The sequence below is a fragment of the Paramisgurnus dabryanus genome, chromosome 17, assembly GCF_030506205.2.
Source record: "Paramisgurnus dabryanus chromosome 17, PD_genome_1.1, whole genome shotgun sequence".
Taxonomy (NCBI): Eukaryota; Metazoa; Chordata; class Actinopteri; order Cypriniformes; family Cobitidae; genus Paramisgurnus; species Paramisgurnus dabryanus.
In genome coordinates this window covers 32,943,633-32,957,936 of record NC_133353.1, presented here as the reverse complement: position 1 = coordinate 32,957,936, position 14,304 = coordinate 32,943,633, and the positions used below count along the sequence as shown (strand labels likewise).

Below are 14,304 nucleotides of genomic sequence, written 5' to 3'. Positions count from 1 at the left end.
TTAGCTGTTATAAAATGCACTGGTAACCCACTGCTTCTCGGGGTTTATTGCTTTATTTTGTAACATAAATTAAAATGCATTGCAAAATATATTATAAAACACATCAACAGTGACTGTGGAAACAATCATAGCATTTTCAAACCAGCATGTGTATCAAACTTTGATCAAATATAAAGAGTAGCATTATAAACTGTAAACGGTGATACACGTAGTCTGACACATCACTTATATTCTGATAGGTGATTGAAAAAAAAAGCACTGACCCGTCTGAAGAGATCGAGATCCTGCTGAGATACGGCCAGCATCCCAATATCATCACCCTTAAAGATGTAAGTAGAAACAAAGCATCTGCAAGATCTTTTACATTTGAATGTGTCACCTACACTGCAAAAAATTATTTACTTATTATTTTTATCTTGTTTTCAGTAAAAATATCAAAAAATTCTTAAATTCTTTAGAAAAAAAATATAAAATTTAAGTGATTAAAAAAAAATTGGCAAAAAAATCTGCCAATGGGGTAAGCAAATTTTTCTTGAATTTAGTGTTCAAGATTTTTGCTTACCCTATTGGCAGATTTTTTTGCTTGTTTTATGCACAAAATAACTTGTCTAAAAACTAGACTTATTTTCTTGTCGTTTTGTTCATCAAGAAAAAGCATCTTAATTTATGAATTTTTAGATATTTTTACTTCAAACAAGACAAAAATACCAAAAAATTTTTTCTTGAATATAATTTTTTCAGTGTACCGTATGCATTATCCATACAGTACAGCAATAAATGTTAGCGCTTCATATCTGATTTTGACTGATCTTTTAAGTTAACAAACACCAAGCCATGATGTCAAAATGATTTCTAGGAGCCTGTATGCAAATATACTATATGCATAATATGTGCACTTCATGTAAATGCTTTTAAAAAAACAGGTTTATTTGCACCAAAAAGATATTTCATTGGTGTTTGCTGTGTTGCAGGTGTATGATAACGGGAAGCAGGTGTATCTGGTCACAGAGCTCATGAGAGGAGGAGAGCTGCTGGACCGAATCCTCAAGCAAAAGTCCTTCTCGGAGAGAGAGGCCAGCGCCGTACTGCACACTATCACAAAGACTGTCGAATACCTGCACTCTCAAGGGGTGAGAAAACACTTTTATCTTACAGAGAAAAATCTCATTTATGTAAGTGTACCATTGTTTTTGGCAAAAGCAAGGTACCTATGCCATAACCCTACGAGTCACAGACATTGCTGTCCTTTTCTCTTTGGATGGTTTTTCATAGCTCTGTCCTGGCCTTTTAAACACTTAACGTGATTTAATATTGTTTATGTTGACCTTTTCCCCAGAAGAACCATAATAGAGACAAATAGACCACTATACTGTGGCTTTTTGTAGCATGCTTTATTTTAGTCCCAATCGATTCAATTAAAGCACTCTTCACTGAAATCTTACCCTAATCTAATGGTATATTTCTGTAGGTTGTGCACAGGGACCTGAAGCCCAGCAATATTCTTTATGTTGATGAGTCTGGAAATCCAGAATCTCTCCGCATCTGTGATTTCGGCTTTGCCAAGCAGCTCCGGGCGGACAACGGCCTCCTCATGACGCCCTGTTACACTGCCAACTTTGTAGCACCTGAGGTGAGCGTGTGTGTTTGTGACAGATTGTAAAATGCTGGGTAGACTGATAAACATAAATGGCCAATGCTTTTAAAGTTTTTTTTCTACTGTAAGTGTATAGCAATACTGCACATAATGTGATAAGTTTGACATTATGAACATTTCATTACAATAATAATGTAATTAAACCTAATAAAATCTTAAGCTCATAATGTAATAAAACATTTACCCAATGTAATTGGTTATTGTATGAGAAATGAATTACATTATGAACAGAACAGACTGTGGCAACTTATAATGTCAGTTCATACAGTAATACTAGCAAATAAACCATGTTTACAATATAATAATTATTTTTCGATATAAATAAACAAATGTTCCATCGTGACCATGCTTTTGGATTCATGCCATTCGAGCCCATACATTTAAAGCCATATGTTACTTTGTGTTCTGCTTTGTTCAGTTGGTTATGAATTTCCACAAACCTAATAATACTTTCTTTTCCTAATTCCCAAGTCTCACCCTCTAATTTCAAATGTTTATTTTCTTGTCATTAATTTTCATTTCCTGTTTTCACATTTCACTGTGGTATACGCGTGGGAAATAAAAGATTTCATTGTGTCTTTGGCTCATGTATAAAAAGTAATGTACAATAATAATAATAGCAAGATAATGTGAAGAAAATTTGAAGTGGTGTTTGCCGTGGCAAAACTTGTGACGTCCTGTTTGCTAACATAAGTCACAAGAGCGCACACACATATTACATTTTCTGATTCAGAGATATACATCCTGCTAAATGGTTGCTAGGGTATTCTGTTTTGTTGTTATGTGGTTGCTAGGGTACCTAGGGTGGTTGCTAGGCTGGTGCTGTGCAGTTGCTAGGTGACGCCAGTAGTGACAATTCTCGCAGACCAATCACTGATCTACAGTGTTTCTACTTCATGTTTTAGTATCAGCTCGCATGGAACCCTAACTGAGGTGGTACTAAAAAGTATCGGGTACTACATACTGTACCCAGTGGAAAAGCCCCAAAAGTAAGCTGATCTGACCCAACCCATGGGGTACTATGCAATGAAAAAGCCAGTTCTTCCAGAAAAGTTTTTTTGTGATTATTGCAGGCAAAAATTCTTGATCTTTCGGTACGTTTTCTTAAAAAATGCGATGGAATATGCAGGATATTTATGCAATTTTTTTGCAATGAAATTGCAGGAACTTGCAGAAGCTACGGGAACTTACAAAAATTGCGGGAACTTGCAAAAAGTTTGGGAACTTGCAAAAAGTTTGGGAATTTGCAAAAACATCGGTACTTGCAAAAACTTTGGGAACTTGCAAATACTCGGGAACTTGCAAAAACTATGGGAACTTGTAAAAATTGCGGGAACTTGCAGAAGCTGCGGGAACTTGCAAAAATTGCGTGAACTTGCAAAAACTGCGTGAACTTGCAAAAACTGCGTGAACTTGCAAAAACTTCGGGAACTTTCAAAAAGTTTGGGAACTTGCAAAAAGTTTGGGAACTTGCGAAAACTTCGGGAACTTGTAAAAATTGCGGGAACTTGCAGAAGCTGCGGGAACTTGCAAAAATTGCGTGAACTTGCAAAAACTGCGGTAACTTGCAAAAACTAAGGGAACTTGTAAAAATTGCGGGAACTTGCAGAAGCTGCGGGAACTTGCAAAAAGTTTGGGAACTTGCAAAAACTTCGGGAACTTGCAAAAACTTCGGGAACTTGCAAAAACTTCGGTACTTGCAAAAACCTCGGGAACTTGCAAATACTTGGGAACTTGCAAAAACTATGGGAACTTGTAAAAATTGCGGGAACTTGCAGAAGCTGCGGGAACTTGCAAAAATTGCGTGAACTTGCAAAAACTGCGTGAACTTGCAAAAACTGCGTGAACTTGCAAAAACTTCGGGAACTTTCAAAAAGTTTGGGAACTTGCAAAAAGTTTGGGAACTTGCAAAAAGTTTGGGAACTTGCAAAAAGTTTGGGAACTTGCGAAAACTTCGGGAACTTGTAAAAATTGCGGGAACTTGCAGAAGCTGCGGGAACTTGCAAAAATTGCGTGAACTTGCAAAAACTGCGGTAACTTGCAAAAACTAAGGGAACTTGTAAAAATTGCGGGAACTTGCAGAAGCTGCGGGAACTTGCAAAAAGTTTGGGAACTTGCAAAAACTTCGGGAACTTGCAAAAACTTCGGGAACTTGCAAAAACTTCGGTACTTGCAAAAACCTCGGGAACTTGCAAATACTTGGGAACTTGCAAAAACTATGGGAACTTGTAAAAATTGCGGGAACTTGCAGAAGCTGCGTGAACTTACAAAAATTGCGTGAACTTACAAAAATTGCGTGAACTTGCAAAAACTGCGGGAACTTGCAAAAACTGCGGGAACTTGCAAAAACTTCGGGAACTTTCAAAAAGTTTGGCAACTTGCAAAAAGTTTGGGAACTTGCGAAAACTTCGGGAACTTGTAAAAATTGCGGGAACTTGCAGAAGCTGCGGGAACTTGCAAAAATTGCGTGAACTTGCAAAAACTGCAGTAACTTGCAAAAACTAAGGGAACTTGTAAAAATTGCGGGAACTTGGAGAAGCTGCGGGAACTTGCAAAAAGTTTGGGAACTTGCAAAAACTTCGGGAACTTGCAAAAACTTCGGGAACTTGCAAAAACTTCGGTACTTGCAAAAACCTCGGGAACTTGCAAATACTTGGGAACTTGCAAAAACTATGGGAACTTGTAAAAATTGCGGGAACTTTCAGAAGCTGCGTGAACTTACAAAAATTGCGTGAACTTGCAAAAACTGCGTGAACTTGCAAAAACTGCGGGAACTTGCAAAAACTTCGGGAACTTTCAAAAAGTTTGGCAACTTGCAAAAAGTTTGGGAACTTGCGAAAACTTCGGGAACTTGTAAAAATTGCGGGAACTTGCAGAAGCTGCGGGAACTTGCAAAAATTGCGTGAACTTGCAAAAACTGCGGTAACTTGCAAAAACTAAGGGAACTTGTAAAAATTGCGGGAACTTGCAGAAGCTGCGGGAACTTGCAAAAAGTTTGGGAACTTGCAAAAACTTCGGGAACTTGCAAAAACTTCAAAAAAGTTTGGGAACTTGCAAAAAGTTTGGGAACTTGCAAAAAGTTTGGGAACTTGCGAAAACTTCGGGAACTTGTAAAAATTGCGGGAACTTGCAGAAGCTGCGGGAACTTGCAAAAATTGCGTGAACTTGCAAAAACTGCGGTAACTTGCAAAAACTAAGGGAACTTGTAAAAATTGCGGGAACTTGCAGAAGCTGCGGGAACTTGCAAAAAGTTTGGGAACTTGCAAAAACTTCGGGAACTTGCAAAAACTTCGGGAACTTGCAAAAACTTCGGTACTTGCAAAAACCTCGGGAACTTGCAAATACTTGGGAACTTGCAAAAACTATGGGAACTTGTAAAAATTGCGGGAACTTGCAGAAGCTGCGGGAACTTGCAAAAATTGCGTGAACTTGCAAAAACTGCGTGAACTTGCAAAAACTGCGTGAACTTGCAAAAACTTCGGGAACTTTCAAAAAGTTTGGGAACTTGCAAAAAGTTTGGGAACTTGCAAAAAGTTTGGGAACTTGCGAAAACTTCGGGAACTTGTAAAAATTGCGGGAACTTGCAGAAGCTGCGGGAACTTGCAAAAATTGCGTGAACTTGCAAAAACTGCGGTAACTTGCAAAAACTAAGGGAACTTGTAAAAATTGCGGGAACTTGCAGAAGCTGCGGGAACTTGCAAAAAGTTTGGGAACTTGCAAAAACTTCGGGAACTTGCAAAAACTTCGGGAACTTGCAAAAACTTCGGTACTTGCAAAAACCTCGGGAACTTGCAAATACTTGGGAACTTGCAAAAACTATGGGAACTTGTAAAAATTGCGGGAACTTGCAGAAGCTGTGTGAACTTACAAAAATTGCGTGAACTTGCAAAAACTGCGGGAACTTGCAAAAACTGCGGGAACTTGCAAAAACTTCGGGAACTTTCAAAAAGTTTGGCAACTTGCAAAAAGTTTGGGAACTTGCGAAAACTTCGGGAACTTGTAAAAATTGCGGGAACTTGCAGAAGCTGCGGGAACTTGCAAAAAGTTTGGGAACTTGCGAAAACTTCGGGAACTTGTAAAAATTGCGGGAACTTGCAGAAGCTGCGGGAACTTGCAAAAATTGCGTGAACTTGCAAAAACTGCGGTAACTTGCAAAAACTAAGGGAACTTGTAAAAATTGCGGGAACTTGCAGAAGCTGCGGGAACTTGCAAAAAGTTTGGGAACTTGCAAAAACTTCGGGAACTTGCAAAAACTTCGGGAACTTGCAAAAACTTCGGTACTTGCAAAAACCTCGGGAACTTGCAAATACTTGGGAACTTGCAAAAACTATGGGAACTTGTAAAAATTGCGGGAACTTGCAGAAGCTGCGTGAACTTACAAAAATTGCGTGAACTTGCAAAAACTGCGTGAACTTGCAAAAACTGCGGGAACTTGCAAAAACTTCGGGAACTTTCAAAAAGTTTGGCAACTTGCAAAAAGTTTGGGAACTTGCGAAAACTTCGGGAACTTGTAAAAATTGCAGGAACTTGCAGAAGCTGCGGGAACTTGCAAAAATTGCGTGAACTTGCAAAAACTGCGGTAACTTGCAAAAACTAAGGAAACTTGTAAAAATTGCGGGAACTTGCAGAAGCTGCGGGAACTTGCAAAAAGTTTGGGAACTTGCAAAAACTTCGGGAACTTGCAAAAACTTCGGGAACTTGCAAAAACTTCGGTACTTGCAAAAACCTCGGGAACTTGCAAAAACTTGGGAACTTGCAAAAAGTTTGAGAACTTGCAAAAACTTCGGGAACTTGCAAAAACTTCGGGGAACTTGCAAAAACTGCGGGAACTTGTAAAAATTGCGGGAACTTTCAAAAACTGCGGGAACTTTCAAAAACAGTTTGCAGCTATTGAATTATGTTCACGTCACTTCACTTCATAACGTTCCCATGGCAGCAGGGCACATGGCTGTGCTTGTGTGAAGTAAATGCAACATTTTTCAACTTTCTGCTAAAATGTATGCGATTTTTGCTACAAAAATGCAGGGATTATGAAATCATGCAAGCCATTCTCAATCATTTTGCACACAAAATCTGCAATTTATTCTGCGAAAGTGCAGCATATTAGAAAAAATGCGCCACCCCCCCCCCCCCAAATAAATATGCATGATCGCATAATCACGTTTTTCTGCAGGGACTGAAAAGCGCCATCTGATGTTCTGATACAGAGATATGGGTCTCGCTAAATGATTGCTATAGTACTCTATTTGGTTGCTAGGGAAAGAATTAGCATCCACCAATGATTATGTTTAGTTTTCAATATAAATGCTTTTTATATTTTTTTAATTATTTAAGTTACTTTATTTCCTTTGTTTGGAAAACATTTTGAAGTCAGAATTACAGTGTGTTAAATCTGATGTTTAGAGGATTTCTCAATAACTGTTGCCTGTTATTAATTGTTTTGTGTTACAGGTACTGAAGAGACAGGGTTATGATGAGGGCTGTGACATTTGGAGTCTTGGAGTGTTACTGTACACTATGATTGCTGGGTAAAAACAACACTTTATCCCTTAATGAAATAAATGCTGTTATTAATCCTCCTAATTTCACACATTTAATGTTAAAAAATTCAACATTCACGCTAAATTTTCCCTCTCAACAGTTTTACCCCGTTTGCCAATGGACCGGAGGACACTCCAGAAGAGATTCTGGGTCGGATAGGGAGTGGCCACTTTACCTTGAAGGGAGGCAACTGGGACGCAGTGTCTGATGCAGCTAAGGTAGGCCGTGACTCCGCCCCATCCCCACAGCCAATCAAATTATTCCACTTGGCTTTTTTGTATTTGTGTGCAAAACACTCAGTTCTTTCTCGTACAAATGCTTTTCCCTTTAGGATTTGGTCTCCAAGATGCTTCATGTGGACCCACACCAGCGGCTCACAGCCAAGCAGGTATTAAAACATCCCTGGATTGTCCAGAGAGACAAACTTCCCAACAGTCAGCTACAACACCAAGATGCCAAACTTGTCAAGGTACCGCTGCCAAAACTTCCTTTAAAGTCTGCATTGAGCAATTTTGCTTTTCTTTTCGCCTGTCAAATGTTTTATATCCTCTCTTCTCACAGGGTGCGATGGCGGCCACGTACTCTGCACTGAAGAGTTCCCAGCCTCCACCAGAGCTGAAACCCATCGAATCATCGTTCCTGGCACAGAGACGGGTGAAAAAACTGCCCTCCACCTCACTGTAAAGAATAAGGGAGGATACTGGAGACTTATGATGAGTACATTTTCAGAAGGGAAGCGATGGATTAAAGGACCATACTGACTAAGACCTGCCCGTCTTATCAGCAAGACTGTCAAGCACGATAGAGAAGTGATTGGCTGATACAATTTGAGGGCGGGGCCAGAGAGCATTCATGCTCCATCAGGATTGAGTATGCGTGTGTGAGAGATTTCAATGAAACAATGTAAAGGATACCGTAACTAAACAGATGCTATTGCCAGTCCATCTATGTCTTGGTACTGTAATCCCTGAATATCAACACTGCTGTGTTCATTATTTTTTAATCTGGATGTTTATGTTGATTGCATTAGATTTATTTGTTTTCTTAACGGGTACAACAGGACTTCTGTATTTTTTTCCTAAAAGCTTTTTGGCTTCCCAGTTATCACTTTAGTCCAACACATAGTTATCTTCCTGAAAGCATAACATGACCTGGAGAAGAGAGAAAGTGTCCCAGTGTAATATTTCACCCAGAGGAATGAGTAAAGGTTAAATATATCTTCCATAATAGTCACGTGATTATCGACCTAACCCAGACAACAGACGACTCTGGGGAAAATCCGCACCAGATCCGGCCCGGAGTCGTCTGCTGTCTGGGAAGCGTAGAGATGAATGCACTGCAAAAAATTATTTTCAAGAAAAAAATTCTTAGTATTTTTGTCTTGTTTTCAGTAAAAATATCAAAAAAAATTTAAATTAAGATGCTTTTTCTTGATGAGCAAAACGACCCAAGAAAATAAATCTAGTTTTTAGACCAAAAATATCAAATTTAAGTGATTTTGTGCATAAAATAAGCAAAAAAAATCTGCCAATGGGCTAAGCTAATTTTTCTTGAATTTAGTGTTGTGGGTTTTTTTTGTTAGTGCACTGCAAAAAATTATTTTCAAGAAAAAAAAATTCTTATTATTTTTGTCTTGTTTTCAGTAAAAATATCTAAAAATACTTAAATTAAGATGCTTTTTCTTGATGAGCAAAATGACCCAAGAAAATAAGTTTAGTTTTTTGACCCAAAATTTCAAATTTAAGTGATTTTTTGCATAAAACAAGCAAAACAATCTGCCAATGAGGTAAGCACATTTTTCTTTATTTTTTAATTTAGTGTTTAAGAAAAATGTTCAAGATTTTTTAGCTTACCCCATTTCCAGATTGTTTTGCTTGTTTTATGCACAAAATCACTTAAATTTGATATTTTTGGTCTTAAAACTAGACTTATTTTCTTGGGTCATTTTGCTCATCAAGAAAAAGCATCTTAATTTAATTCTTATTTAGTTATTTTTACTGAAAACAAGACAAAAATACTAAGATTTTTTTTTCTTGAAAATTATTTTTTACATTGTGTTGTTACCCCATTGAAAGATTTAGTTTGCTTGTTTTATGCACAAAATCTTAAATTTGATATTTTTGGTCTATAAACTAGACTCATTTTCTTGGGTCGTTTAGCTCATCAAGAAAAAGCATCTTAATTTAAGACTTTTTTGATATTTTTACTAAAAACAAGACAAAAATACAAATACATTTATTCTTGAAAATCATTTTTTGCAGTGTGTGGAGGTGCTTTCTGCATGAATTTGTAAATTGTTTTTGTTTGCCAATATTATACTTTTGCGTTACGCTTCTCACAGTGTAAACACCGGTCAAGACTGTTCAGATGATGTATGTTTATTGTCAAAGAAACGCAAGAAAAATGAATGCGAGATGACGCTTGTGGCATGGAAAAGTGTTGCTTTGGTACACCAGTGATCTTTCTGCCGTCTCCTGTGTTTGGTTCTGTTGTTGTTTTCGATGTTATTTTATATAAAAAGGCACACTGAGCACAAAAATTGTGTGACAGCTGAGGAAATGATTGTATATTTTTTATCCGGTCTGTCTCATGATTTGTTCTCATGGTGTTTGGAAGCTAATTTGTGCTTGAATTATCCACTTCGTGCTCAGGCTGTTCTTGCAAATGTCTTAAAAAAATGAATTCATAGAGCCTTATCTCACTCCGAGCTAATATATACCCTTTACCAAACAAACATCTTCGTGCTCAGTTTATTCGTAGTCCCATCCTGGAATTCATGAATTATGAAAAATTGTGAAAATGTCTTTAACATAAATGTAAGGGAATTTTTATAATCTAGCAAGATTCATCACACTTTATTATCTGTATAACTATAACAGATATGGTTCACCCAAAAATTTAAATCATTTACTTGCAGTATCCTCATGTTGGTCTCAAAAAAGGCTTATATTAGGTCATAATGTTTTGGGACAAGATTAGGTAAAGTAAATATTTTTTTGGGTGCTATCACTTTCTAAAGTCAGATGTTATGCAATGAATTTGAATAGATAGATAGTCGTTCAGCAAATTCTCTCTACTTTCACACATGCATATCTGTCAAACAGCTTTGTTTCATAAAGCATAAAGTGTGAATCTAGAACACAAAACATCATGTTGTTTTCTAACATAACGCATGTTACGCCTTTAAATTTGGATGATGAATGTGTTGTTGTTGTTTTTTAATACAATTCTTCTCTTAAACCGTGCATCCTGTTTTTCACCAGATTTCTTTGCTCTGTGTGGTATTTGGGGTTCTTCCTGACTAATCTTTCAAGAAATCGTGATTTGTCTTTCCTAGAAGAAAAAAATGCTTTATTTGCTGGGAGTGGCAGCGTTCAGTCGTATTACTGTGTACATGTGTTTGTGTCTCCTGCCTGATGTTGGGGTGGGGCTGTTTGTGGTAAACGGGTGTAAATTATTGCCCTTTGTTCTACAGTTGAGGGGCTGAATGTACGAACCTTCAGCCTGTTGCCTTTCTATTAAAAGAAAAGAAAAACATTCAGACGGTTTTCTCTTTCTTATGGTTTACTTTCTTTGTCTTTCTGTCTGTTGTTGTTGAATATGATGGATATCTCTAAAATTGCATGTTAGAATCACAATTAAACAACATATTTCTGATGAACAATTAAACCTGACATCAACCGTACCATAAGTTTGGTTACTTTAGCTCAAATTGCCCTAAAAACACATTTTATCCGAGTAGTTTAAACTTAAAGTGTCCACATTGAGTGTTGCATTGTCACCTATTCTTAGTAATCCGAGATGCACTGATAAATCGGCAAATAATCGGTACCTAATGTTAGCTGTTTTCATACCGTCAGTGCTGTATGGTTAGTTGTAACACAGCGTTACAATTAACCCCGCTGGGTGAAAATATTTTTAAACTACCAAAAAAGTTTCCAAGAGCTGCTGACATATTTCAAAATGATGCTGTTTTAGTCAACAAGACACTGATTAAGATGACATAATATTAGTTTTGGTATCTTACACACCCAGAAACCAAAAAAAAACATATATACATGACACCAAAGCGCTCTTTTATCAAAACTATGGAAAAACATTATACCTTTACATAAATTTGCGGGAGAAAAAAAACAAATCGTGCAACAATGTAAACGGTCTGTGTTACAATTAACCCCGCGTTAGTTTGTGCCCCACGCACCCCTACCCAAAACTTCTCAGTTTAAGCTTGAGCTAGATTAATAAAAGTTTATTTGTGTATTCTATAGCTCAATTGATACATACAGCACTATGCTACCAACACAGAGGTGTGTGTTCAATTTTCCGGAAACACTGATAAAAATGTATTCCTTGAAGTCACTTTAGATGAACGCATCTGCCAAATGCATAAATGTAATGTTATTGTATCCCGTCTTAACCCTTGTGTTCAACACAAGCTCCTGCTCTCTAATGTTGTCTTTTAGTTTCATTTAATCACAGCTCCTCTCTCAATGTTACTGATGGAACGTTTCACATAAAACCACAACACTGATAACTCCTCTAATCTCAGATGGATGGAGCTTTTAAAAGTTATTTATATCGTGGTTGAGTGATTCTCGTCTGTGACCACAAAAAAACATCAGGTATTACTGCATATACTGGGTCTTTTTACTAAGATCAATTTTCCGAGTCAATCTCTTGTGTGTTCTGTATGAATTAGCACATTAATGCTTGATCTATTTTACATTTGAACACAATAAGCGAAAACATTTTTTTTAATGGTCCCAAGCCTTCACAGGGGCGGTACCCTTTAAAAAGTTATATTTAGGTGAAGATATGAATGCATTTGCATTTGGTACCAACATGTACTTTTGAGGTATCTAAGAGGTGTCTAAAAAGACAAAACATTTCATGGAATGACACAGTTGCTCTTTATATAAAACCTTCTTTGCACCTATGAATTATTCATTGGCTGTGGTTTGAGGCAACATCAAGTGTGGGATCCTCCAATGCCTTTAGTGCTTTTAAGATCTGAGCAAATTTTCCCCACACTGCCGTGATATTACATGAAGATTGGCTGTAATGATGTGGTGTTAGGCTCAGATTAGTTTGGTGAAATGGAGCTTTCTTACACTGAATGCTGGGTTATTTTGTCTACCCAAACGCTGGGTTGCTTTCTCAGTCTTGGGTAGTTTTGTGTAACCCAATCATTGGGTTAATATTTGGGTCGTTATCACTGACAGTTAAACGAATTTCCCCCCTTACGCGACGAATCAACCGAAATGCTGGGTCAAATGAACTCAGTGTTTGGTGCTGTTTAAATTCACTTAAGGGGCCTCATTTATAAAATGATTCGTAGAAACCATCCTACATTTGATATTACGATCATTTATCAAAAATGCGTACGAGTGATTCATAAACCGAACGTATGTTCAGAAAACGTGTGAACTCCTTCTTTCAGATGTGAAATTTATAAATTGCAAATGATCTTGAACTTGTGCGCAGCTGAGCAGTTTCAGATCTCCGCCTTTAATCGATTCCTAATTAATGTCATAGACATATAAAAGAGCACTTGTCAATGTTTAAACCCAATTTCGAGCAGCAATACTGGCTTATATTTCCAAAAACCTGCAGCAATCAGACAAGCAAAAAGGCGGACGTCTACTCAGACCCAGACGTGGCGCTAAGCACTTTTCCACGTCAAAGACTTTACGATCAAATCTGTGCGTACGCACGCTTTATAAATGACGCCCCAGGTGTGGAGATGTTGTGGTTTTTACACAGACAAATTTAAGTGGAACAACAAGGTTGGTATCAATATATTTATCTATAAAACCATTACTGTTTAATAGAAAAGCAAATATTTGTGACAACAGTCCAGTTTACATGATGTGAAATGTTATTACATGCACAGCTATGGTCAAGACATTTATATATTTAAATATTATAATATATTTAAAACGCCTCCTTTAATCAAAATCCAACAATTTTGTCATTAATATATGACTAACGTGAGGTTTTTAATGCATATAGCCTAAAAACTTAAGCAAATAATATGTTGTAATTAGTGATGCACCGATGTATCGGCCGCCGATATTTATTGGCCGATTTTTGATGAATTTGAAACCATCGGCATATCGGCAATAGCACGAGAAAAGCCGATACCGATTGTTTATTAATTAAATGCATACAGAAATCCATTATATGTAAAAATGAGTTAATGTTGTTAATAAAATAAATGCTGAATAGCAAAAACCACCGTTGAAGGTTGTCATGTTGTCTTATTATATTTGCTTAATTATTATGTTGATTAGTTGAATGTTCATTAGATCAAATCCATGTTCAGTAAAAATAATTTGATGCAGAAATAAACTAGCTAATAGACCAACTGTATAGTATTGTATAAGTGTTTAATATCGGTATCGGCATCGGTCAGAAGTTGTCTTATTAAATCGGTATCGGCATCAGCCCAAAAAAATCCTATCGGTGCATCCCTAGTTGTAATAAAGGAAGACGACTTGCCTTACGGGTGAATGCAATTTTACTACGTAGGATGTGGTCCTGGATGAACATTTTCAGTAACCAATCAGATTGGAGGATTAGGGTGTATGTCAAATTTAGGTTTAGGATTGAGTTAGGGGCTTTTAAAAATTCTTCTAAAATGTCACACTAATTTGAGGGGTAACAAATGATTAGGTTAGATATTTTAGTGCAAGGTGTTTTTAAATTAGGATACATCAAACATGCATTTTAGTCTGGGATTAGGATAAGCCCTGTCCGGGAAACCGCTGTTCCATTTGAACACTTTAAAAATCTAGATTAAATTATGCCAAATTTGGTTTATATCTAAAAATTCTATTGTGACCCAACCATTTTTTAGCAATACATTTGTCAATTCAAGTTAGATAAAAATAAATATTTCACATTTTATTTGTGAATATCCTACAGTTGTTGTAATTATTGCCATTGTTGCTTGGCAATAACAGATGAAGAAATGTCATATTTTAGAATAATCTTACATACCTGTCCCCTCCCTTATATGTGACATTAACGATGGAGGAAAAGAATGATAGATAGAGAGAGAGAGAGAGAGAGAGAGAGAAAAGAGATGCAGAAAGATAGGATAACTT

At 36.9% G+C, this 14,304-nt stretch overlaps 1 protein-coding gene across 4 annotated transcripts in view; it reads left to right on the top strand.

Annotated features, from left to right (window-relative positions):
* rps6ka1 (ribosomal protein S6 kinase a, polypeptide 1) overlaps positions 1–10,732 on the top strand; it is an 85,043-nt gene extending 74,311 nt beyond the window's left edge. For all 4 annotated transcript variants that reach the window (XM_065288250.2, XM_065288249.2, XM_065288251.2 and 1 more), the window contains 7 exons: positions 240–329; positions 972–1,130; positions 1,469–1,630; positions 7,106–7,182; positions 7,296–7,413; positions 7,527–7,664; positions 7,757–10,732. In XM_065288250.2, coding sequence (XP_065144322.1) covers positions 240–329; positions 972–1,130; positions 1,469–1,630; positions 7,106–7,182; positions 7,296–7,413; positions 7,527–7,664; positions 7,757–7,879 — 867 coding nt within the window. In that variant the 3' untranslated portion in view covers positions 7,880–10,732. The remainder of the gene's footprint in view (positions 1–239; positions 330–971; positions 1,131–1,468; positions 1,631–7,105; positions 7,183–7,295; positions 7,414–7,526; positions 7,665–7,756) is intronic.
* Positions 10,733–14,304: the final 3,572 nt, after the last annotated feature.